We start from the raw sequence: 24,527 nt of genomic DNA, 5'->3' as shown, positions 1-24,527 counted from the left end.
AGATTCGAGGCAATGTACATTATGATCAACCACCACCTACCTTTACTGAGCAACCTCATCAAACGCTCCGCCCCCATCCGTCATATCATAATACCCCTCCAACTCTTTCTCCTTCTCCTCCAAATGCGCCATCCTCAACCTCCTCGACCCCGTCCTCAACGCACCACCCCGCGCATCCACAACCCCCCTCGCCCACTCCTTGACCTCCCCATCCCCCTCCTTATCAACAACCGGGAAAAACGTATCCCCCATCCCCGTAACCCCAGCCTGCGCATAGATATTCTCCCAGCACCCGCGCGGCACAACATACGTCTCATGCCAGATCGCCAAATGCGGATGCCGCTTCACGATGCCCGACCACCACCTCACACTCTCCGCATGCATCAAATCATGCGCAAACGCATGCAGCCCCTCATAATCCCGGAAATACATCACGCTCAGCGTCTCGTTCCCGCTCGCCTCCGCGGCGCCGACGAACCGCGTCATTCCCAAAAGTCCGTACTTGCTCGGGTTCACCCGCAGACTCTCGTAGAGTCTCTCCGCCCAGTCGCCGAGCTCTTTGAAGCCCGGCGCGAGGAGGCCAAGCGGGTGGTTGCATTTTGCGCCGAGGTGGAAGACCACGAGCGGGGTTGAGGCCGGGTCGCCGTCTTCTTGCCCGGTGTTTGGGTTTGTTGTGCTGGCGAAGGATCCGTTGGTGGGATACTGCGCGCTGTATTTTCGCATGATCACGTCGTCCATGTAGTGGTTTTTCTTTAGGGACAGGGTCATTAGGGCTGTGTCGAGCGCGCGGTAGCTTAGTATTAATGCGGCCGGGAGCAGCGACTTGTAGCCCATTGTGCGGATTGCGAGGCCTTGCAGGACGCCGCCGACCAGCAGCCAGGTTGAGAGGGTGAGGCCGTCGCGGAGGATCACGGTTGGTGAGGGGCGGCGGATTGGGAGGGGGGCATTTTCGCGGGGTTCCAGCTCTGTGGTGGAGGGTTTGTAGGTGGCTTTGCGGGCGTGTGAGGTTGGGATGTTTGGGAGGAGGGGTTTGAAGGGGGCCATTGTGACGGCTGCGATGGGTTGGAGTTTTAGGGGCAAGACTCAGACTCAGAGAAAAGGCGCGACGCCTGACTGGCAATAGAGCTATTTATATGCGCGAGGGGTGATTGGAAACGTCCACGTGGAGTGGGGAAGCGGCTGGTGCGCTGCTATAGTAGCTTGCCGTATATCCACTGTGTACGTATGGCCGGTCTCCTATTCGCGTCTTATCTATCCATTTTCCATGGGGTGATTGGACGCTATAATGCGCTTCTTAGCAACGCTTCATGCCAGTCAGCCTGTAATGCGAGGAGACCAATAGCATTGGGATCATCTGATATGGCCGGCTGGGCTTCTGCCAGGCGCTGGCCGCCTTACTTACGGTGATGCATGCTCCAAAGCAGCCCACGGCCTGGCGGTCTTCAGCTCCTCCAGAAACTGCGCCCAACGTCCAGGGTTTAACCCGCGAGCATTTAATCGCAGCATCCAATGGGTGGCATACAGCCGGATATATCCCCGAATACTCCGGAGTAAAGCCGAGACCCAAAGCGGACTAGCGCCTCGGGCGGAGTGGGTCAGGCACCGGCACAAAAATCCATTCCGGCCGGCATCGCTTCCGGACTCCGAACTCCCATCTTCAACCTCCAATAACGATCAAGATATAAACAATTTTGCTCAGACATGTTCTCGAACCCCTTCTTCCGCTCCGCAAAGGCAGACGCCGCCTGGCATCGCGTTGGTCTGCTCTCCGAGTTCCCCGAGATCTCCCCAGACTCTGATTGCACTGTGACGGCATCCTGCAAGGCCTTTCGCATCCCGGCTGGAACGACAAATAAACCAGAGGAGACGGATATTGACTTGCCAGGTGATTTGAAAGATCAGGTCCTTGTGTTTAGGTATAAGGGGAATGTTCATGCTATTGACCATGTACGTATATCTTTCAGTTTTACTCAGATAAAGAGTTAATTGAGACAGCAATGCCCTCACTCCTCGTATCCCCTGTCCCAGGGCAGCCTCTTCGACATAGAGGACTTTGGCATCACGCTCAGTGCGGGGATCACATGTCCTAAGCACGGCTGGGGTTTTGATATCTTCTCTGGAAAGGCGGACCGAGGGAATTACAAGTTGAAGATCTGGGAAGTGCAGGTGAGGGATGTGGCGGGTTCTGAGGAGAAGCAGGTCTTTGTGAGACGAAAGCAAAGGATTGGATAGATCCTGCAGGAGGAATCTGGGTTTGATCTTGATGGATGAATGTCCAGTCATGCCGCAAAGACCTCGACATCCATGTCGTGTACCTGAGCTCATGCAGCTCGCTCACCGGTGACTCCTATAGGCGCCAATCATCCTGTCGACATTCCACCGCGTCAGGCTCGAATCCATGACCAGTCCGACTCAGCTGCCACTGCTGACATCCGACCGTTCTAGCCCATACGGAGCCCATGATCACCGGTTCCGCATCGGCGCCGCGTCCTTGTGCGCTCAAACTGGTCAGTCGATTCTCGCAAAGCCTGATCTGGATCAATTGGTGTCTCTAGATGTCGTTTTACGGCCCTGGGCGGTACAATTCGTCATTGGGCTGATGGGAAAATGAAGGACATGGGCTGGGGGGCATAAATTGCATGCTCATAAAGCGTCTACCGGTTATTCCAAACATAAAGATTCCGATGGATCTGTCTCGTAGGTCACGCCATCATCAAGGGTGTTCTTTGTACCCCCGCCTGATATAGTATCATCTGCGCTGCTAATGCCTTCGCACCTTCTTCCTCTCCATCTCCTCCACATGCCCAAACCCAAGAACCTCATACTCCTCCGTCCCATAATAAATCGAATTGACATCCCCCCACTTGACCCCCTCAACCGGCAGCACCGTCCCAAACTGCCAAATAAAGTCCGCCGCCACCTGCGTCTCCTCCACAACCGTCACCTGCCACGGCCGCTCCAGCTGCGTATGGTTAATCGGCGTCCCGTACTCCTCGAAGACAACAGGCTTCCCAACCCTCTTCCCAATCGCATCGTGCTGCCGCACCCACTCGCTCCCCCAGCTATACTCGTACCCCCACGACTCGGGGTACAGATGGAAGGTCCCGTAGTCCAGCGTGTCGATCTCCAGGTTCTTGACAAAGTCAACGCCCTCGCTGCAGTCGTACGCGTAGCTCCCATCGCCCTGCGGCGGACACAGCCAGCCCTCGTCGCCGAGTGTCACCATGTGTTTTCTGTCAAGCCGCTTGATGTAGCGGCTGATCTCCTTCGCCCAGTTGTAGATGACGGACGGGTCGCACCCCTTGCAGCGCGGCTCGTTGCCGAGTTCCCAGGCGAATATCGCGGGGCTGTCCTTGTACCGGTTCACGATGAACTTGACGTACGCTCTATATGCGGCTTGGGCCTTTTTGTCCGTGTAGAAGGTCGTTGCGTTGCTGCCGAATGCCGCGCTGTAGATGTTTATCCCGCCGAAGTCGTTCCAGTTGTTCATGAGCGTGGGCACGAGCTGCAGGTTGTATTTTTCTGCGAGGGAGACGACCACGTCGAGGCGGTGGATTCCTTGTGGACGGGTCAGTGAGTTCGGTTCTGAGAGAAGGAAGGGTTGTTTTGTTAGGGAATAAGGCACCATTTGGACCGTAGTTTATCCCCAGTCCCCCTGTTTCTGGGTATAAGGTCTCGTTGAGGACTTGGTAGAATGTAGGCTGGCCTGGGTTCGTGGGGTCGTTGACGCCGAAGAAACCCCAGGTGCGGACGACTTTGTAGCCGGTCTACTCATGCTCTTTAGTCTGGTTGTACTGTTGATGTCGGATTGTGAACGGGGACATACATCAGCCATCTGAGAGATTGCCAGCTCGACTTCGAAGTCGTTAAGCAGGTTCCCGAGCCACCAGCAGTTCGTGCCTGCGAAGTACTGCACCTTCCCGTCAATCTCGAAATGCCGACCTACGGGCTTGGAAACTCGGTTGCGGCCATGACCGGCTGGGGGCTTATAGGGCGTAGGTGGTGATGCAGGGATTGCTGTGGTTAGGCCGGACAGTGAGGAGGCCACGAAGAGGAGGGTGCTGAGGAGCCTCATAATGAAGTAAAATAGGTCTATCGATCACAACAGTCCTTCAAAATATCCAATGGTCAATGCCTATCCACTTTGCGCACCTGGTATTCATCTTAAGTACGCAAGCTTTCCCCTCATTTCCCCTCATATACTCAGCCAAGATACAGCATGCAATTCTTCCGACATAAGACCACCAATTCAATCTCGAAGCTAGGGCAATGATCTGGGCCCATCTTGCACATAATGCTCTGGATCGGCGCTAGCTTGTTCTGGAGCGGCGTTTACCCGAATAGGAGCGGAGTGAGGCTATCCGGGATCTCTTCCCGAGCGGCAGCGATTATATAGGACTTGGAACAACATTCTCGAGAAGTGGGAACCTGTTAATGCCGGACTAGAATGGCAGCGCTTTTCAAGCGTCGGTCTTAGCAATACCCGTGCTTTCGGTGATTCGCAGGAAAATGCCGAAGGCCAAGTCTTCGAGCATGTAAGACAGCAATTTACTCAACCTGAGCAATACCTAGCTTATGGGTCATTTGGCGATCTCATGGGTAGAAAAGATGGAAGATTCGTGCTTCTTTCTTTATCAAACCGGTGTTTACATTTAATGGTCCCCATTCTCACCTCCGAGGTTTTATACGCGGCAATGATGCAGAGGGCGAAAATATATATCACGGGGACTTTGCTGGACAGGCCCCAGACAGCACTGTGGCCTGGAGTGCCTTCGATTAACGAGTCTCTTTCTTGCAGCCTACCGAGTAACGAGAAAATAAAATTAATCTCGAGAATGAATATGTTCTTTCGGCTCTCTCATCGCCAGTTTCGACTAATCGAAAAGACCGCGAAGGAACCTCGGCATGTCCCCGCATTTTCCGCACCTGGCGTCAGCAGGAGCCCCGGTATCTGTTGTTGAATAAATCATTGAAATAATCACCACGCCATTCGATCTTTCCAATTGTCTCACTGTCTGCATCGAAAATGGGCGGAAAGAAGATTGACTGCTATATTGACATCGGTGCGTCAAGCTGGAGATCCTTCTCACGCCCTTGCTGAAATTGCTTAGTGTCGCCATACAGCTTCTACGCGTTCTCATATCTCCAAGCGAACCGTGCTCGTCTTCAAGCTTTAGATGTGAAAGTAGAGTATGAACCTTGCACGCCAGCAAATTAGATATCATTGCTGACTGACCCAGGTACATCCCCGTCTTCCTTGGCGGCATCAACGTTGGTAGCGGTTTGTCACCCATTTATCAACCGATGACCGATAATCATCATAAGATGCAGGGTATCGTATCGCTCAGTATCTAATGTGATGTAGGGAACAAACCCCCCTGGACCCTCCCCGCCAAAGCCGCATACAGCCAATACGACGGCAAACGAGCGCAGCGCTACTTCGGCCATGATTTCCAGATTCCGAGTTTCTTTCCTATTCTTTCGCTCTTGGTATGGCTGCTTGTTCCTTGTTCTGTTATGAGAACTATTTGCTGAAACTTGACAGCCCCAACGTGCCTTGACGTTTATCAAGCAGACGCACGCAAAGGAGCAGTATGAAGCGGCGTTCCTCGCCTGTTTTGAAACGATGTGGTACAAGCATCTCGACATCTCAGTACCCGAGAACCTATCCATTGCGCTACGAAAGGTCTTTGATGAATCCAGTGTCCAAGACATCCTAGTCGGCGCAAACAAGCCTGAAACGAAGCAAGCGCTCACGGACACCACTGCCAAAGCCGTGAAGGAGCTTGGGGCATTCGGGTGTCCGTGGTTCTGGGTGTATGATGGAAAGGGCAATGCCGAGCCATTCTTTGGCAGTGATCGGTTTCATTATATGTGGGATTATCTTGATCTGCCGCATCGGGATCTGGAGCTGGTGCTGGGAGCTGGAGGGGATAGAAGAGGGAAGGGGAGGTTGTAGGGGCATTAAATCGAGGAGATGACAGGCGAGATGACAATCAGGTTGAGGAGTAAGATACAATGACATTGAGCGAGTTGACTACGGTACAAAATATACTTCTTCAGCTTAATTGCAGCCAACCGGCGAGTTAAAGCATTTAGACCAATACCAAACGATGAGTTTGAACGGGTTTATCCACAGATCTTCTGCGCCGCCGGAAGGACTTGATCTAATGGAGCTTCAAGTTAATACGCCAACCCAATCCATGCGGACAAGATAAAATGCAGTAGTGAAACTTACTCAACGCAGTATCACTCCCACAAGCATCAAGTACACAACCCGTCGCCGCACCCTGGACCTTGCTGAAGTTGTCGCCGCTGCAGACGCAGTTGGAGTCCGTGACGGCGCAGCTGGTCTTGCTTTTGATGGCGTCTTCGAGACAGGGGCGCGCGCATTGTGGGATGTCGTTGATTGAGGCGGCTGATGTTAGAGCTGTCAAAGAGGCGAGTAGAAGGGCGGAGATGGAGAGCTTCATCTTGGGATTTGGATGACAGAGGTTGGTACACAATGTAGTGAGGGATTGATAGCGAACGGTGGTGTCTATGGACTCCAGCTGCTGTATCTTACTCGGGGCTTTATACGTGGCTCATGGCCATGTGAACGGAGCAGCTGATGACGCGTATGTATATCGATCAACGGGTCTTTGGGCTTTCCCCGTGATCTGAATAGTTATTGGGACTTGCCAAAAAATTAGGTTGGATACTGGGGTATGCGCATGTCCGTCGGTGATCATCGCGATCTCCAGCTGCTGAAAGCCTGAAACAGCCGCCCTCCACACGTCACCCACGCTGCCGAATTTTTAGGACAGGGACTGAGGCTGGGGCAGAATGAACTTGACTGGATACTGGAATTGAAGGCCGTAGTGATCTCTCCTTGACATTACGCGTTGTATCCCCTGAGTCGTCAATGGATTGACTGCCTTCAGACAAAATAATAGAAATGCCATTTGTCCCATTGCGTCAAAAGAGCGATATGAAACTGCTCGTCCATCACCATCTCAATCCCACCAAGCAACACCCTACTTCTGCGCAAGCGCCTTGATCTTCTTCGCAGTCCTCGTCCCAACCCTCTCCTCATCCCAAATATAGTTCACACTCTCCTGCTTCACAACCTCACTCGCCCACTTCCAGAACCTCGGCGTGCGCTCCTCAAGCAAACACGGCAACTCCGCCGCCAGCAAACCATACCTATGCAGCGACAGCAACCTCAGCAAAAAGCTACCCGTGAGAACCTCCACCTGCGTCAATTTCTCTGCGCCGCGGAAGAAAGGTCCCGACCCCGCGCCCTCGGGGTACAAAAGGTCCTCGACGTTATTATTCTCGATAGCGGCAACGAGGGCCTCGGATGCAGCGGAGCGCTCTTCGTCGGAGCCTGCCTTCTGCGCGGCGAAGGCGTGCGGCCACACCTTGGTGAAGAAGGTGTCGACGAAGAAGGAGATGCGGGCGCGCTGGATGGCGCCGGCTTCGGTGTTTGAGGGCGGGACGAGGTGCGAGGGGTGTGCGTCGGCGAGGAGCTGGGCGACGATGCCGGACTCCGGGATGATGGTGCCGTTGTAGGAGATTGTGGGGACGAGGCCGCGCTGAAGGCATTGTTAGTAACTTTCCCTCCGACCCGGGGAAATTGCGCCTGGCTTGGTGAGAGAATGGGCGTACCGGGTTGATCTCGAGATACCACGGCTCGCGAGGCGTGTCGAGGTCGATGATGACCTCTTCGTAGTCGAGGCCCAGCTCCTTGAGGGCGATGTGGGCGCGGTGGGCCCAGGGGCAGATGTGGTTTGTGTAGAGGATGATCTTGGGGGCCATTGTGTTGGTGGTGGTCAGTGAGTGTAGAATTTGTGTGGACAGCGGATGGGTGAGCGGGAATATATAGAGGGTAGCACCGGGGGATTTCTAATAGTGTTGTGTCAGGTTGGACAAGAATGATGACATATGGGGTGCTGCATGCCACAATGAGGGGAAGTGGGAGGGGAATCCGGCTTGTATTCTCGGCTTTAGGCTTGGCCTCCTTATCGATAGGCGATAAGATAACAGGGTATATCGATTGCTGGCGTGGAAATACTTGATCTTTTTGTGTTGTTGGATCTTTCTTCCACATCCTTCGAAATGCCAAAAAAGCAAGACACTCGACATCAATTGATCTTGGCCAATCCATGCGTTGTCTCCACGCCGTAGCTGCCAAGGGTGCTTATGCAGTCTGATCCTAGTCACAAGATGAGGCAAGGCTGTACGGTACCTCAGCTTCAGCCTTGCCGCCCTCCGTCTTGAAATATGAATCGCCTCCAAGTTGCCGTTGTTGGTGTACACCTACCTACCTTCATCACCAACCCAAAAAAACTATAAGGCCCTTTGAATACCGTGCAAAGGAAAGCTGTTAATTAAATAGATACTAAAGAATTAAATAAGGAATGTAATAATATTTAAAAGCTAGAGTTAACTAGGGTTTTTATAAATAATTTAAGCTTTTAAAAATAGTAAAAATTTTAAATACTTTAATTAATACTTTATAATATTTAAAAAACTATAAATATTATAATTATACAAGCAAGTAATTTAGTAGTAAGTATTATAATATTTTAATTAAAATTATTTAAGGTATTTAAGCGCTATTAAAGCGCTATAATAGTTTTTTATTAAATTAAGTAATTTTTATTATTAGCTAATATGCCCCCTTAATACCTACTTACTTTTAAATTAGTTAAAAATAAGGCTAAAAATATTTATTAAACCTAGTATTTTAATAAATCCCTAGTATTATTATTTAATAAATATTTTTATAAAGCTATTTATAATTATTTAGTTAATAAAAGTTTATTTAATATAAAGGTTTTTATATTAAACTTTTTACTTAAGCTATAAATTATAAATATTAATATAATAAAGCTTTAAGTAAAGTTATATATTAATATTAATAAAAATATTAATTATTTATTTATTATTATATTAAATTAAAAGCTAGTATTAAAAATTAAATTATATAACTTTAAAATTTTTTTATTATTAATATATTACTTTAAAGGCCTTAGTAAAAGTAAGTAACTTTACCTTAATAATAAAAATAGTAATTAAGTGTTGCTTTATAGCCTTTTATTTAATTAAATTTTTATATAACTTATAAATATAGCCTATATTAAAAAATTAATTAAAGTAATTTATAAATATTATATTAAAGTATAACTTATAAATTTTGTATTTTTTAATAAAAACCTTATTTTTAAAATTATTTAAACTAAAGTATTTAAAAGTAAGAAAGCATGTATTATAAAAATAAAAAATAAGTTAATTTATTACGTGTTAATAATAATTTATAAAATTAATAAAATATTTTAATAAGTAGTTTATTATATAAAAATATTTAAATAAGTAAGGGTACTAGCGTATTTAATAAATTTAATTTTTAATTTTATTTTTTTAATATTTTTAAAGGTAGTTATGTTAAAATTTAAATAAAGCTTACTAAGTAATAAAAGCGGGGTAAAAGGTGGCTAAATTATAATATTTCAATAAAATTAATTTATAATAGCTTTAATATAAAAATCTTAAAAAGTTAAAGCTTGCGCTAAGGCCTATTTTAAAAAATTTAAATTTTTAAAAATTATTTAACTTTACTAAAATACTAAAGCTTATATTTTACTAAAAGTTTTTTTTTAAAAGTAGCTATTATAAAGCAGCCTTGCTTAGTAAAAAAATTTATAAAAATAAAATTATTTAAATATACTAGGAAAATTATTAACTTACTAGTAAAAAAATATTTTTTTTAGGTATTATAATAAAGCTAAATTTATATAAAGTAATAGTTAAATTAAATTATTAAAGGTAGGGAAACTTCCTAAGGCTATAAATAATTTTAAAAGCTTTTAAAAGCTTTTTTTTACTTATAGCTATTTAAAAATTAAAAGTATATAAGTTTATTAAGGCTTATATTAAAAAAAATATTAATAGTATTATATTACCTTATATTTATATTAAAAAAGGTAATAAGTATTATAATAACTTAAAAAAAATAGGTAAAGGTTATAACTACTTAATTATTTTTATAATTAATTAATTTAAAATCTTTATATATATAAATTTAAGCTTTAGCCTTAATAAAGTAGCTGTTTATATTAAACTTATATATAAATACTTATAGTAAGGGAATTAATTTATTTAAACCTGCTTTTTATTTATTAACTATTTTTTATATTTTTATTTTTTTAAGTTTATTTAATTTAAGGTTAATAGCTTTAAAAAACATATTTTTTAAAAAATAATTTTTAAGATTTTTTTAGTGCTTAAAAAAAGGTAATAATTTATTTTAATAAAGGCATTTTTTTTAGGGTTTTAATAAAAAGTAAAAAAGGTAAATTATATATAATAATAAAAAGTAAAATTAAAAGTAATTATAATAATAATATAGCTTATATAACTTATTAAAGTACTTAAATAAAACTTAAAGTTTTTTTAATTACTTTAAGGTACTAGTTTTTATTTAATTAACTATTTAAAAAAATAATAGGTTTAATTTTTAGTTTTTTACCCCTTTTTATATTTTTAGTAATAAAATAAATAAAAGTTTAAAAATAAGCTTACTTTACTTTTTATAATAATTATTAACTAGCCAGGTTTAAAAATAAATTTTTTTAAGTTTAAAAGCATGTAATTTATTATAAAGGCTATAATAGCTTATTAAAAAAACTAGCTAATATTAATTTTTATATAAAAATTTTATAGTATTAAGGTTTTAAAGTAGGGTTTAAAGTAAAAAAAGGTAAAAAACCTTTTAATAAATTAAAGGCCTTAGTTTTACTAAAATTAGGCCTAGGTATAATTTTATACCTAAATTTTTTTTATTTTTATTTTTTTTTTAATACTTTTATTTTTAAATATTTTTACCACCCTTGGCTTGCTTGTTATTAAAATACCCTTATTTTTTTTTTTTAAAAAAATTTAATAAAGTTTAAATTTAAGTTTATATTTTTAGTAATACAGCGGCGAGAGGGCGGTTTAAAAACCTTAATTAATAATTTAAAAAAATTAATTTAAATATTAATAATAAGAAATAGTTTTTATAAATTATAAAGCCAGAATTTATTAAAAATAATATTTTTATAAGCTTTAATATATTAATCTTAAAAAAACTAAATTTACTAAATATTTAAGGCTTAATAATTTATAAAATATTTAAATAAGGCCCTTAGCTTTATTTTATAAAGGCCTTTTTTTTAGGATCTTCTTGCCCAGGAAAAATACCTAATAATTTAAATACTTAAAATATAAGACTTTTTACTAGTAAGTTTTTTTATAAACTTATTTAATTAATAGCTTTAATAAAAATTTAATTATTAATATAAGTTATTACTTTTATAACCCAGGGCTATATATTAAGTAAAATATTTTTATATAAAATTATTATTTTAACTTTTTAAATTAAAATACCTTTGGAGCGCTTAGCTATATTATTTTAAAATAAAAAATATAAAGTAAACTAGTTTTAAAAAATATTTTTAAAGGTAGCAAAGTTAGGAATATTATTACTAAAAATAAGTTTATTATTATTAAATAAAAACTTTAAAGTAATTTTATAATAGTTTTATATAAATTATATAAATTATTTAATAATATTTTTATAATTACTTTTAAGCTAGTAAGTATAGGCCTAGTATATTTTAAAAAACTTATTATAAAAGTAAGTTACCTATTAATTTTTATTTATTACTAACTTTATAAAAATAAAATTAATATAAATATAAATAAATAGCTTAGTAATTAGTTTTTTAGGCTATTTAAATATTTATTAAAAAGCTTAATTAACCTAGCAAGTATTATAATGCTTAAGTAGTTAAAAATTAAAAATACTAATTTTTTATATTACTATAAAAATATACTTAAGCGCTTTATTATTAATATATTTTAGGTACTAGTAAAAAGCTTTAAAATTTTTTTTAAAGCTATACTTTTTAAGTTAAAATTTTAATTTTTTATTAAGTTAAAGTGTTGGCCTTTTCTAGCTTTAAAAAACTTTTTTTTTAGTTTTATTATTTAAAGGCCTAAAAAATAATTTTTAAGGCAGAAGACTAGTTTATTATTTTTAAGTATAAGGGTGTTAAAATTTTAGGTATATCTAGCTTTTTAAAAAGACCTTGTTATTATAATATTAAGGTAAAATTTAAAAATATATATAATTTTATATAATATAAATAATATAATCCTTTTATTAAATACTTTTAAATAAATAAAAACTAATTTATAGCCTTATATAACTATAATTATATTTTTAGCTTAAATATTATTACCTTAAAAGTAATTTAAAAAGGTAAAATAATTAAAATTATTATAAATATAAATAAAGGCACTAGTATTAAAAATAAAAATATTTTAAAGTTTTAAATTACTTAAAATACTAAATACTAGGGCTACTTTATAATATTTTTTAAAAATTATAAATTATATATTTTTTTAGCTATTTTACTAAGCTTTTTAGTTTTTAATATTTTTTTTTATTTTTAAAAAGCTTGGTATTCTTAACCTTTGACTTTTAAAGCTTTTTATTATATTTATTATTTTTTTTAAGTATTTTACTAWTTTTTTTTTTTTAGTTTTTTATTTATTTTATAAAACTTTAAATAGCGTGAATATATAAAGTTATAGTAAAACTTTATAATATATTTATATTTATAAAAATAAATTAATTTATTATTAATTAATACCTAGGAAGGTTTATTAGTAAAAAAACCTTTAGTATTTAAATTATTAGTAAAAGGCTAATCTAACTTTTTAATAAGTGTAGTAAAGGCTATTTTTTTTATAAAGATTTTAGTAAAGCTATTAATAATAAAAAAATACTATTAAAACTTAAAAATAAAGGTAAAATAATTAATTTTATTAAATTTTTTATAATTTAATTAATTTATATAACGCTTTGCATAAGCTATTAAATATTTATTAATAGCCTTTAAAAATATTATATTAGCTATTTTATTATTAGCCTTAGGTTACTTAAGGTATAAAATTTTTTAATAAGCATGCTTATAATTTTAAAGCTACTAGGTAACTTTTTTTTATTAAATTAATATAATAAGGGTAATAATATAGCTATTAAAGGCCTTAAATTTAATTTTAAAATTAATAAAAGTAAGTTACTACTTTAATTTAATAAAAACCTTTATAATAAGCTTATTTTCAATAAGTTACTAAATAAAAAGTGTAATTAACTTTTATATAATATTATTAATATTTTAAATTTTTAAAAAAATATACTTAGCATGGTTTTATTTTTAATTAAATATTTTAAATACCTTTTTATTAATATTATTTTTAAAAAGTTAAGGGAGCTTAAAAAAAGAAGTCTAGTAAGTTACTTTTAAATTAAGATATTTTTAAATTTTTATAATAATTATAATATATAAAATATAGTTATACTATACTAGCTAGTTTTTTTTATTTTTAAAAAAATTATTATATTTAAAACACTAGTAATAAAGCTTATAATAACTTTTAAATTAATAAATTAAGTATAAAAGTTAAGGTTTAATTAATATTTAACTTTTTAAATATAAATATAAGAAATAATTAATTATAAAAGGCTTTTATATAATAAAAGGGCTGGTACTTAGGGGATATAAATAGTTTTAAAAAATTTAAAAAAGGTAAGAATTTAATAAACTAAATTATTAAGTAATTTTTTAGGCTTATAATTATAAGGCCCTTTAAATATTATATAAAAAAAAGCTATTAATTAAATAAATACTAAAAAATTAAATAAAAAATATAATAATATTTAAAAGCTAGAGCTAATTAGGGTTTTTATAAATAATTTAAGCTTTTAAAAATAATAAAAATTTTAAATACTTTTATTAACATTTTATAATATTTAAAAAATTATAAATATTATAATTATACAGGCAAGTAATTTAGTGGTAGGTATTATAGTATTTTAATTAAGACTGCCTAAGGCGCTGTTAAAGCGCTGCAGCGCTTCCTTATCAAACTAAGCAATCTCCACCATTGGCTGACAAAAACAAATTGGTACATTCCTATGTCTGCTCTCACCATCCGCGGTGTAGGGTCCGCCAGCACCATGACCGCGACGGAGCAATGCTGCTCCTCTGAAATCGCATGGCCAACTCTCTTCTTCTGGATGGTCTGCTTCGCCATCAACTCAATGGCACAACCAACCGGGATGGTCCTGGGGCTGCGATACCGCCATCAAGCCATTCTACGGAGCTCTCCCATTCTCTCTGCATGTGATATTCTCGGTGTCATGGCGTCCATGGTCTACTCGGCCCCCAAGTCGGCTACGGATGTACGAGAGCAAGCAGGCCGTATCCTCATCGATCGAACCGCTGACACAGACGGCAATCCAGATACCCGAAAGATAGCAGATCTAGAACACCAGGCAATATCCCGCTGGGTGGGCTTTATTCTCGGCGCCCTGCCGCAGTTCATCAAGCTATTCGCCAGCAAAGGGATCCCTTTCTCGCAAGCCCTGGGCGCAATGTACTTGTCGTCTTGGTTGCTGTTTGAGCTCGTGATCGTCATCGCCAAGATAGACGCCGACAATCTGACAACGACGACCACATCGCCGGAGAGCAGGGGTACCAAGCGCCTCGCCAAAATCTGGGCGTTAGTCGCACTAACCCTCGACATCGCCATTTGGTCTCTACCAACCTGGCTCATGTGGACAAAGGCCACAGCCGATTATGTCTCTGGTCCGTCCGTTTCAACTCTGCATGTTGCAACCATCATAGGCAGAGAAATCGTCCGCATAGGGTGGATTCTTGTCTCGCTGTTTGCACTCTGCTGGCCTATGTGGACTGAAGTGCGCGCTATACTAGGTGACCTAGGTGTCCTCACCGTATCGGAATCGGCCACACACAACCGCCTGACTCCAATTTCGCTTTTTGGTAGGATGGCCATGTGCGCCCATTGTCTGTCCCCTGCGTGGGCGCTGCTTTATGGGTGGAATCACCTCACGCCTCGCGTGGGGACTACACTGCTGATAGCCTTGCCATTGATCTACATTCTCAGTCCGCTGGGCGCAGGGGCTCTGATGGTGCTTGAGTACAGGTATAGGACAAGGAGGGTTGTGGGTGCTGCGTTTAGGTTCTCAGCGCTTTTCGTTCAGCCGCTTGTTCTGTATGCGTTGGTTTACGACCCGGAGGGGACGGAACAGCCGGAGTGGTCAAAGTGGCTTGGATAGACCTTCAGGACTGGGCAATATGGGGTATTTTGTTACTGCTATTCCCGTTCCTATAAGTTCCCTTTTATCTCGTCATCTTGCTACACAACTCTGAACGGGGAACTCGATACCGTCAAACAACGCCTCCCATCCCCTCCACTGATGGCACATCCGGTGAATGGCCCTCCCACCCTCTGGGAAGAACGCGGCCCTCTCCCAGTCAATCACACCCGCTACCGCATCGAGATTCGGATGAAGTACGATATTGGACAAATCCCAGTCCATATGCGAGAAGACCGGCAGACAGGTCGCGTTGATCTCGTGGACAAACGGTACATCATTGTCCTTGTACGCGCTTAGGAAGTCCTGGGTTGAATCGAAGGGGCCTCGATGCGGAAGCTGGTTGTGGATGATCTCCCCCGAGTCCGAGAGTGATCGCACACTACCGGGGGCGTTGGGAATCTTGGCCAGCTGCTTGATGTACTCCTGGACTTGGAGTTTGATGCCTTCTTGTTGCCGGGGTGGGACGTTGTCCCATACTGATCCCTCGAAGATTGTTATTCCTAGAATGCGCTCGAAGACGTTGAACCTATGCCTCTATATTAGATTATTCCGATCTCACTAACATTGCGTTCAACCTTTTAGGAAAGGTACTTGCCTATCTCCCTCGTGAACAAGTTTAGGAACTGGGATGGTGGTATATTCCTGAACAAGCTCCAATGCACGTATTTCATTGACATCCCGCTGCGCAACAGTCGCGGTATCAGGGACATAGCCATCGAATCCACGCTCACCAGGTTGCAGGGCTTTCTTCACAACATGATTTTTGAGGATGTAGACGCATCGGTCAAAGGGCGGAATGGGAAGCGCCTCGGGCTTGCACTTCTCTAGCCAGATTTTATCGGAGGGAGAAGACATTTTTCTCGTAATGGTGACCAGGCATTGAGCACAGTCCCGAAGGTAGGGACCTGGGAATGTGAGAACCAAGAGACCCGGGGCGGCTAGGGGCCTCTGCCAATGCCCCTCCAAAGTCATGTGCTGGCTGGGTAGACACTGGCGGTTTGGGCATCCCTTGCAGGGTAAATGCATGCCCAGATTGAGTTCCTTCATGCAAGGTGATACAGGACATTACGCCGTTCTTACGGCCCAGGTGCATGTCACAAATCTGGCATTGACCGTGGACAAGTGGTCCCACAGCATTTTGTCCTCATTGGACGACTGACCTTGTTATCCAAGCTCCATGAACTTGATCCGACATATCAAACTATATGCTCTAGCGCCGAGGTTGACTTTCACTGGCTAAGGACTTCGCCTAGTCTTGACTACAACTGGTAACAGGTCCAGTGGTCTGGCACCCGTGAACGGGGGTTGACGTGGAGATGCGGGTAAGTATGTAGTGCTCATGGGCCTTTTCTGATATTGCTTGTTTTAAGTCACCTGTTTACTATGGGAAATTAATACGATTCATTTTCATCCTGCACAGGCCTCGGTCAATATCATGGTCCTCAATACTGTATTTATTGCTGCGCGGCCTTGTACCTGTCATCAGATGTCACTGATTTCCGGGCAAAATCTGCTATAACACATTGTGAATCCAGCACCAGTTACACTACTCTAGACATTTGAGATTCCTACAAGAGAATACACATTGATATTTAGAAGAGAATTGGAAACGCGTTGATTTTGATTCTGTGAAATTGTGGATTTATATAGAAACTGCCCTGTGAAACGACTGTAAGAAGAGAATGGGGCGTGTTTGACTGTTTGCTATTTGAGTAAAGTCCCCAAATATGCCAATCGAATTTAGGTGTGAGGAGTATCACGCACTCGAGGTGCTTTTGCCAGCTCCTGGGCAGAGGTAGTATAGATTAAGAACTTAGCGTAATAAGCTGCGGTGAAAGCAGCATAGCCCTCCCACTCCTCGTTCTTGTGGGTGTCGCCATAATCCGCTATACCCCGAATGACGAGCATGGGGTAATTGCAAAAGAACGATTCTGCCTCGCGGTCGTAGCAGATGCCGCCGAGGGTCGTCTTGATCTTGTCTCGGATGTTCCTCATACGGAAGGTCGAGGAGACAATGGTCCCGTAGTGGATGGCAGGCGCGTCGTAGTCGCGTTTCCACCTGTCCCTAGGAATGGCCTGGGTGGCGTTGCAGCTTGTGCAAGGCTTGCTTTCGTCGGCATGTTGGTAACTCGAGCGAAAGAGCTGATCGGTCGAGGGATCAGGCCGGTCACAGCCGTGTTGCGTCACCATGTGGTGGCAGTCCAGGTCTTGTTTAAGCAATGGACTGACCCGGGAAGCGGACGGCTCATTGCTCACTTGCAGTTTGTCAAGGGCCGCACGCAACGCAGTGGGGACGTTGTCCAGAGTTCGCTTCAACCGAAAGCCACTGAAGCCTTCGTAGTAGACACGCACGTCGCCGTCGACATGCTTACTTGGCGCGCCAACCACGACGTCGGCGAGTCGGATGTCCTGGACGGGCTCGGACTCATAGTCGGGCATTCCGGATGCAATGCCGACCACGAGGAGAACACGGATGTTGGGGAACGTTTCCAGCAATTCCCGTACGACGTTCTTTGGAGCCCCGGTCAGTGCCTGATTATGACACTGCACGATCGTAGCCGCAACCTTGTGTTCCCCAATTTCCCCCATCATAAAACCTTCCTGCTTACCAGTCGGACAAGTCTGGGTTAGAAGCCAGCTTCCTTGCTGCATTGCCGCGGCAGCAAGGAGTGATTTCTTTGAGTTGCATATCCAGCCCACGGTATAATCCTCATTGGGGAAGGGGGACATCGGTTGACGCTCCATCTGACTGGTGTCAATAAAAGCCGTCGTGATGAATAAGCTTGAGGTATATGAGGGAGACCTGAGAACTCTTCGGGCTGGCCTGCGTCGGTAGAAGGAAAGCAGGATCTGTATATCGACTAGGTGGAAAGAGAATGAAGAACAAACAGAAAAGGGTGTACTTATAGACGATGGAGAGGAAAGAAGGAGCCAATTAACAGTGCATTCCCTCACTCTTTCACAGCCCTATTTCGAAATCGAGTACAATGTCTTTGTGCCAGGCTGTCTGTGAAAGAGATCCGCATTTCCCTCGCATTGTATTTGGACTCGGCGCCCTTTGACAGGCCTGGCCACATCAACCGGCCCATTGAACTCCCAACGGTTAATAAGGGCGCAGAAACAACATCTGTTTTGGTCTGGGTCATAGTCTCAGCACCGCTGCTTTGTTAGCGGGACGACGTTTGTCATGGCTATGGTTCATTCCATAGCAAATTGTGGACGCTCCTGTCATCAAAGGATGTTCTTTGTCACTTCATGGCCATCACGGGCAATCAAATGTAAGACGGGGACGATTATGATGGAGCCTTTGATCATATAGCAGTATTGGCCTATTGAGAAAGTACACCAAGAAAGTCGGAGGAAGAAGCAGGGTTCTGATTTTCGGCCGAGGCAGGTACCATAGGTATCATCTTAAGGGGTACCCTGTGCCTGCCACATCCTGACAGTCACCATAGGCCGGGAATTGCACCTTTCATCCGTGCCGAAACTGGCTCATCGGACCGAGAATCTCAATCCCAAACATGACTTCCTCACAACTTCCAACGAACGACCGTCACCATGGGTTGGAGCAAATTGCCATTTGAACTACAGGTTCTCATCTTCTTGCACCTTGTGGACATCGACCTGGAGGTTGACACAGCCTATCCTGCATCTGCCAGTGAATCACGGGTTGCTATGAAACTTCGAAGGCGACTGTGGCACGAAGCAGTCGGTTACATGTCTGTCTGCCGTGAGTATCAGCCCAAACACCATGAGGGATACGAAGATACCAACGCCTTTTCTAGGATCATGGAGGCTGAATTTCCGGTGGGCCCTCGTCCGAGGGATCTGCGTCGACACGCTGCTATACCTCGGCCCCGAGGATCTCGCCTTCCAGGCACTACAGCTGCTTTACGACCCTGAGAAAGGAGACACCCCCCTTCATTACGCCACAACTCAACTTATAATGGCCACCCGACGAGGCTTTGCGCAATGCATGCGCCTGCTAATCGACGAAGGTGCCTGCGTCAAGGTCCTAACGTTCCCAGGTCCCCGCGGCCTTCTGTCGTTAGCCGTGGAGAGCAATAGCATGGAGGCAACAAGGCTTCTTCTCCAGTACAATGCGCCTCTTGAGGAAGGTGGTCAGATGTGTGGCGCTAGGTGGGGGTGGGGTAACGTGCTGGAAAACACTCCTCTAGGCACAGCAATCTTCCAGCGAAAATTGGCGATCGCAAAGATCTTGCTCGAAGCCGGAGCAAGCCTAGATATACAAATCGGCCACGTCGGTGGTGTCGATGATCCCGCACAGCTTTTGGCCGGCCGGAAGTACGAGACTGCTATGCTGAGTCTGCTCCTCCAGTATGGTTTGCGGATCGACAACGACAAGTACGATCCACTTAATGGACGAAATCACCCTCTCGCTACCGCAATTTTAGGTGACGCTGTGCAGCAAGCACGATTGCTCCTTCGGGCTGGGGCGAGACTGCTAGATATGAGCAGAGGGATTGATGCTGCTGTAAGCGAGGAAATGAAAGGGTTGCTGCGTTCGTACTGCTGATGGCGAGGGGTGTGGCAAGCTTCTGTCTCTCCAAGGGATGGACCACTTTTCAGACATGTACTTCCTATCCATCCCAATGGCCACCAAGTGTCATGGCCGTGCTTAATCGGGCCACTGCGGGTTGGATCTGCTGGAAGTGGGTGCCTGAGGCCACCGGCGGCCTTAGGGCTCCAGTAAAGGAAGGTTTTTCTGGCCTAAATGGCCACTATAAAACTCTTTATTTATTTTTAGAATACCTAGCTTAGTATACTATATAATATAAAAGACTTTTACTTACTATAACTAGTTATTTTTTTTAATAGGTTATAAGCCCGGGTTTACTTAACTTATATACCTAACTAAAAGTTTTTTTTTTAAGTTAACCTATATTAACTAAATATATAATATTTTTTTATTTTACTATTTAACTTTATTATTTTTAACTTTAGTAGTTATTATAGTAATTAAAAAGCCTTATATTTAGGGTAAGGCCTTTATTATAAGGGTATAAATATTATAGCTTTATTTTTTTTATCTTAAATTTTGTATTTTTTTTTTTACCTTTTTAATTAACTTTTAATTTTATAAACGCCTGCTTCCTAGGGCTATATATATTTAATTTTTTAATAAAAATAAGTTTTTTTTAGTGGCTAAAAAGTTTTAAAACCTTTAAAGGCATTATAACACCTTTAGGTTTTTTAATTTAAACTTTAACTTTAATTATTTTTTAAAAATTTAAACTAACCTTTAAATATTTAACTAGCTATTTTTAGTTACTAGCTTTTTTTTTTATAATTATCTTAGTATAGGCTTTAGCCTATTTAACCTTAATTTTATTATAATAATTTTTTAGGGCTTACCTTTTTTTATTTCTTAATTTTATTTTTTAAGTAGTTTAATCCCTGGCACCTAGATTGCTTTAATTTTTTTATTATTTAGTTTTCTTATATTTAGTTTTTTTATACCAAGCTAAGATAGGAGAAATAACCTTAATTAAAGCAAAGAATATTCTGGTTTTAATATTAAAAAATTAATAAGTTAAATAAAACTAGCAGGTATTCTTAAAGCTCTGGAAGGCTAGCTATAACCACCTTTTAAAATAGCTAAATTAAAGGCGCCCTATAAAAACTATTTTTATTATTTTAGCTTTTATTATATTAGCTTTAGTAGGCAAAGATATTAAAACCCCTAGCTAATAATTTATTATAAGTTAAGTTAAAAATATAAGTGTTAATAGCAAAGTTTTAGTTACTATTATACCTTTTACTTAGCTTATTATTAAGATTATTATTACTAAGGCTGTTATTATTAAGCCTACGCCCTTAATAAATTATAATAAGGCTAAGATTTAGTAGTAAAACTAGGACCGTGCTATGGCCTTAATTTTTAGCTATTTAAAATTTAATTTATAAAACCTTTTTATTAATAAATAAATAGTTTATAAGTTACTTAATAAGATTAAAAGCTATTTTAAACTTAATATTAATATTATAATTTTTAAGGCCTAGGCTAACTTAATATTTTTATTTTATAATAAAAATATTTTTAATTTTAATAAGAAACTTAAAAAAATTTAGTAAAAATTTACACGTGTTAATATTATTTTTTTAGCTAAATTTATTATTATTATTTTTTACTAAGCCTTAAATAATTAATTTAATTACCTTAAGGCTATATATTTTAATAATTATATTATTAAATACCTCCCGGGGGATATTACCACGCTAATTACCTTTTTAAATAACTTTATAATTATTACTAAGTTTATTAAATTAAACTAAAACTAGGGCACTGGTACCCTAGCACTTTTTTTTAGTAAGGTATTTAAGCCTAATATTAAATATTATAAAAATTACCTTAATATTATTTAAATATATAAAAACAAGGGTACTATAATGTCAGGGCCGACATTGATCCGGGTCACGCCATCAAGCGATGCCTGAGGCACCCAGGTCACGCCACCGCGAAGCATTAACGTCACCCGTGCGGGATGCCTTAGGCACCTATTTAGCTTAATAAACCTTATTATTATAAATTATTATATAAAACTTAATATAGTATTAAATTTAATATAATATTAGGTTTAATATAATATTAACTTTAACTAGGGACCTTAGCTTAGGAACCTTGGGTTTTAGGTATTATTTAAGTAGTAAAATAAAGGCACGCCTTATACTAAATTACCTTAATAATTAAAAAATAGTTATAAAAAGTGTAAATACAAAAATATTTAAATACCACCTATTTTTTAAATAAAAATAACTTAAAAAATTACTTAAAGGCCTTAAGCCTTTAGGCAAGGCCTATATAAAAAGGCTAAAGGCTATAATATATTTAGTTTTTTAAGTAATTTTTTTAGTTAAATTTATTAAGGTTTTAAATACTTTATTTTTATTAGTTAAAAATACTTTACTAAGCTTTATTATTATTAATAAAAAAATATTTAGGTGCTAGGGCGCCCTTATAATTAAAATTATTTTTTTTATTAATTTTTAAATATTATTAATATGGTATTTTAAACTAAATTTTTAAATAAATAAAAATAAACTAGAGCTATTTTAGTTAAGGTTTTTAAAATATAAACTTAAATATAAAAAAGCTTGGGATTATTATCCCTACCTAAACCTATATTATTAATATATAATAACACCCTTGTTATTAAGGTTAATAACTTAAATTATAAATTAAATAACTTATTTTTTTTAGTAAGTAAGGCTTAAGAAAATTTTTTATTACCTTACCTTTTTAAAAATCCTATATAGTATATTAACCCTAAATATATTATAATAAGTGCTATTTTAATTAAAAATATTACCTTAGGGATGCCTGTGGCTAGGCTATTTATTATAATATTATAATAAAATATATTATTAAAATTAAAGCCTAATAAAGGCAAGTAAATAGCTTAGTAAATTAAAAAAAATTAATAGCTAAATAAGCCACCTTTACCTGCTAGAAATCTTAAAAAGCTATTTAACTTATTAAGCTTAAATAATAATAATAGTATTATAAGTAAAATACTACCTGGCCAGGACTAAGCGTATAAATAACCTTAAATATTTATTAAAAATAAGGTTATTAAAGTATTAGCACGGTAATTATTATAAAATAAGCCTAAGTTAAAAAAATTAAAACCTTTAAATATTAAGATTTTTAATAGCAAGAACTTAATAAAATTAAAAATATTTTTTAATAATTTTAAAAATATATTTAATAAAGCCCTTATGTAGTATAGCACTAAAATAAGTAAAGTTATTTATTTAATAAATAAAGTTAAAAAAAATATATAATATAAATAATATATAAAATAAAAAAAGCTTATTAAGCTACCCACGTGGGCAATATTTAAGTAATTTATATATTAATAAGTTAATTTAAAAAAAGATTAAGCTGGTTAAAAAATAAAGTATTTTATAAATAACTAATAAAATAGCTAATTACTAAAAATATAATTAATAAAGTTTTAAAAAATAGTTCCTAACCCCCTCCGGGGCACTGCTAAAAAAGCTATTATTTATATTTATATATTAAATAAGCTATATTAATAGTATATAGCATGCCTGCAGAATTTTTTAACTATTTTTAAAGGTATTAATATAAAAATAACTTAATATAAGTTAATTTTAGCACGCGAAAAGTAAAGAGCGCCTAGAAATAATAGCTAAAAAAAAATAATAAAAACCCTTTTATTATAAAGAACAAGAATCCAGTAGAAGGTACTAACTAAAGCTAAAATAAAGGTATTTTAATAAATAGGGAAAACTAAAATTTATTAGGGCAGCCCTTAAAAAAGCAAGGTTAAAAAAATTATTATAGCTTTAAGAGTAAAACTAATAAGTAAAAGCTAGTGCAAGCCAAGCGTTAGCTCTTACTTAAAAAATAAGATAAATAAAAAAAAAATTATTATTATACATACAGCGCGGAAGGGTATTTTATAAAAAATTACTTAATTAAAATAAAAGTAAATAAAAAATTAAAAACTAAATAGTAATTACTAGGCCCTAAGTTATTAACTTTAACTAGTATAAATAAACCTACCGCATTCCCTATTTTAGTAAATCTATAAGTTTAAAAAAATAATTTAAATAAATAATTTAAAGCTTTACTAAATACTAGGGCTAGTGTAAATTTTTTTTTTAGTTTAGTTTTTAAAAAAGTAAAAAATTAAAATAGCTATAAACTAGATGCTGCAACTAGTTTAGTATACTAATAAAAAAATTACTTTATACTATAGCTAATTTAAGGCTAAAATATAAATTCGTGATTTTGTTAATAAGATAAAGATATTTAATATAATATTTTATATTATTAATCTTGTTTATAATAAGTATTAAGCCGTGCTTGAATAGCCTTAAATAACTAAAGTAAATTTAAATATTTTTTTAACTACTAGTTAATGGTGTTAGCGGTATTATACCCCATGCTTTTAAATTAAACTAGTAAAAAAATTTATTAAAATAATAAAAAAGGGTCCTGTGCTTTTAATTTTATATAAACTAAAAAAAATTAAAGGCGTACTAGTTATAGTCCTGCCTTTTTAATATACTAAATAAAATTAGGTCTTTTTTAAAAAAGGGGTGTTTTAACTTTTAAGTAAGAAAGTATATTATAAGATTTTTCTAAAAAAAGGCAAAATACCTTTTTAGGGGCTTATTTATAGCCTTTTTTATTATAAATTATTAATTTTAAAAAAGTATTTTAATAAAATGCTAGTAAGGGGTTAAATATAGCTATTTTAAAGTTTAGTAAAAGTACCTGTTTTTTTTACTTAAAAAGTAAACAAATTTTTGCATT

General features: G+C 38.2%; 10 protein-coding genes across 10 annotated transcripts; 4 read left to right on the top strand and 6 right to left on the bottom strand.

The window, feature by feature from the left end:
• Positions 1–42: 42 nt before the first annotated feature.
• Positions 43–1,044, bottom strand: fmaE (monooxygenase fmaE; the record flags this gene model as incomplete). Its single annotated transcript, XM_026745715.1, has 1 exon — positions 43–1,044. The coding sequence occupies one exon, from the start codon at positions 1,042–1,044 to the stop codon at positions 43–45; it is 1,002 nt and encodes a 333-aa protein (XP_026606581.1).
• A 657-nt stretch (positions 1,045–1,701) lies between these two features.
• DSM5745_03698 (Rieske (2Fe-2S) protein) lies at positions 1,702–2,611 on the top strand (the record flags this gene model as incomplete). Its single annotated transcript, XM_026745714.1, has 3 exons — positions 1,702–1,947; positions 2,029–2,205; positions 2,354–2,611. The coding sequence occupies 3 exons, from the start codon at positions 1,702–1,704 to the stop codon at positions 2,609–2,611; spliced, it is 681 nt and encodes a 226-aa protein (XP_026606580.1).
• Positions 2,612–2,761: 150 nt separating this feature from the next.
• Positions 2,762–4,075, bottom strand: DSM5745_03697 (glycoside hydrolase 5 family protein; the record flags this gene model as incomplete). The annotated part of the gene is made up of 3 exons (XM_026745713.1): positions 2,762–3,558; positions 3,626–3,767; positions 3,827–4,075. The coding sequence occupies 3 exons, from the start codon at positions 4,073–4,075 to the stop codon at positions 2,762–2,764; spliced, it is 1,188 nt and encodes a 395-aa protein (XP_026606579.1).
• A 951-nt stretch (positions 4,076–5,026) lies between these two features.
• On the top strand, positions 5,027–5,959 carry DSM5745_03696 (putative DSBA family oxidoreductase; the record flags this gene model as incomplete). Its single annotated transcript, XM_026745712.1, has 5 exons — positions 5,027–5,063; positions 5,112–5,190; positions 5,241–5,281; positions 5,366–5,490; positions 5,546–5,959. 5 exons carry the CDS (start codon positions 5,027–5,029, stop codon positions 5,957–5,959), a joined length of 696 nt encoding a protein of 231 aa, XP_026606578.1.
• Positions 5,960–6,129: 170 nt separating this feature from the next.
• On the bottom strand, positions 6,130–6,473 carry DSM5745_03695 (CFEM domain-containing protein; the record flags this gene model as incomplete). Its single annotated transcript, XM_026745711.1, has 2 exons — positions 6,130–6,167; positions 6,239–6,473. The coding sequence occupies 2 exons, from the start codon at positions 6,471–6,473 to the stop codon at positions 6,130–6,132; spliced, it is 273 nt and encodes a 90-aa protein (XP_026606577.1).
• Positions 6,474–7,016: 543 nt separating this feature from the next.
• On the bottom strand, positions 7,017–7,800 carry DSM5745_03694 (glutathione S-transferase family protein; the record flags this gene model as incomplete). The annotated part of the gene is made up of 2 exons (XM_026745710.1): positions 7,017–7,577; positions 7,651–7,800. The coding sequence occupies 2 exons, from the start codon at positions 7,798–7,800 to the stop codon at positions 7,017–7,019; spliced, it is 711 nt and encodes a 236-aa protein (XP_026606576.1).
• Positions 7,801–14,053: 6,253 nt separating this feature from the next.
• Positions 14,054–15,175, top strand: DSM5745_03693 (uncharacterized protein; the record flags this gene model as incomplete). The annotated part of the gene is made up of 1 exon (XM_026745709.1): positions 14,054–15,175. The coding sequence occupies one exon, from the start codon at positions 14,054–14,056 to the stop codon at positions 15,173–15,175; it is 1,122 nt and encodes a 373-aa protein (XP_026606575.1).
• Positions 15,176–15,247: 72 nt separating this feature from the next.
• Positions 15,248–16,072, bottom strand: DSM5745_03692 (uncharacterized protein; the record flags this gene model as incomplete). Its single annotated transcript, XM_026745708.1, has 2 exons — positions 15,248–15,751; positions 15,809–16,072. The coding sequence occupies 2 exons, from the start codon at positions 16,070–16,072 to the stop codon at positions 15,248–15,250; spliced, it is 768 nt and encodes a 255-aa protein (XP_026606574.1).
• Positions 16,073–16,957: 885 nt separating this feature from the next.
• On the bottom strand, positions 16,958–17,947 carry DSM5745_03691 (uncharacterized protein; the record flags this gene model as incomplete). Its single annotated transcript, XM_026745707.1, has 1 exon — positions 16,958–17,947. One exon carries the CDS (start codon positions 17,945–17,947, stop codon positions 16,958–16,960), a length of 990 nt encoding a protein of 329 aa, XP_026606573.1.
• An 828-nt stretch (positions 17,948–18,775) lies between these two features.
• DSM5745_03690 (ankyrin repeat domain-containing protein) lies at positions 18,776–19,754 on the top strand (the record flags this gene model as incomplete). Its single annotated transcript, XM_026745706.1, has 2 exons — positions 18,776–18,947; positions 19,003–19,754. 2 exons carry the CDS (start codon positions 18,776–18,778, stop codon positions 19,752–19,754), a joined length of 924 nt encoding a protein of 307 aa, XP_026606572.1.
• Positions 19,755–24,527: the final 4,773 nt, after the last annotated feature.

Source organism: Aspergillus mulundensis (genome assembly GCF_003369625.1).
Source record: "Aspergillus mulundensis strain DSM 5745 chromosome Unknown scaffold_2, whole genome shotgun sequence".
In the NCBI taxonomy this organism is placed as follows: domain Eukaryota; kingdom Fungi; phylum Ascomycota; class Eurotiomycetes; order Eurotiales; family Aspergillaceae; genus Aspergillus; species Aspergillus mulundensis.
This window is presented reverse-complemented; position numbering and strand designations above follow the sequence as displayed.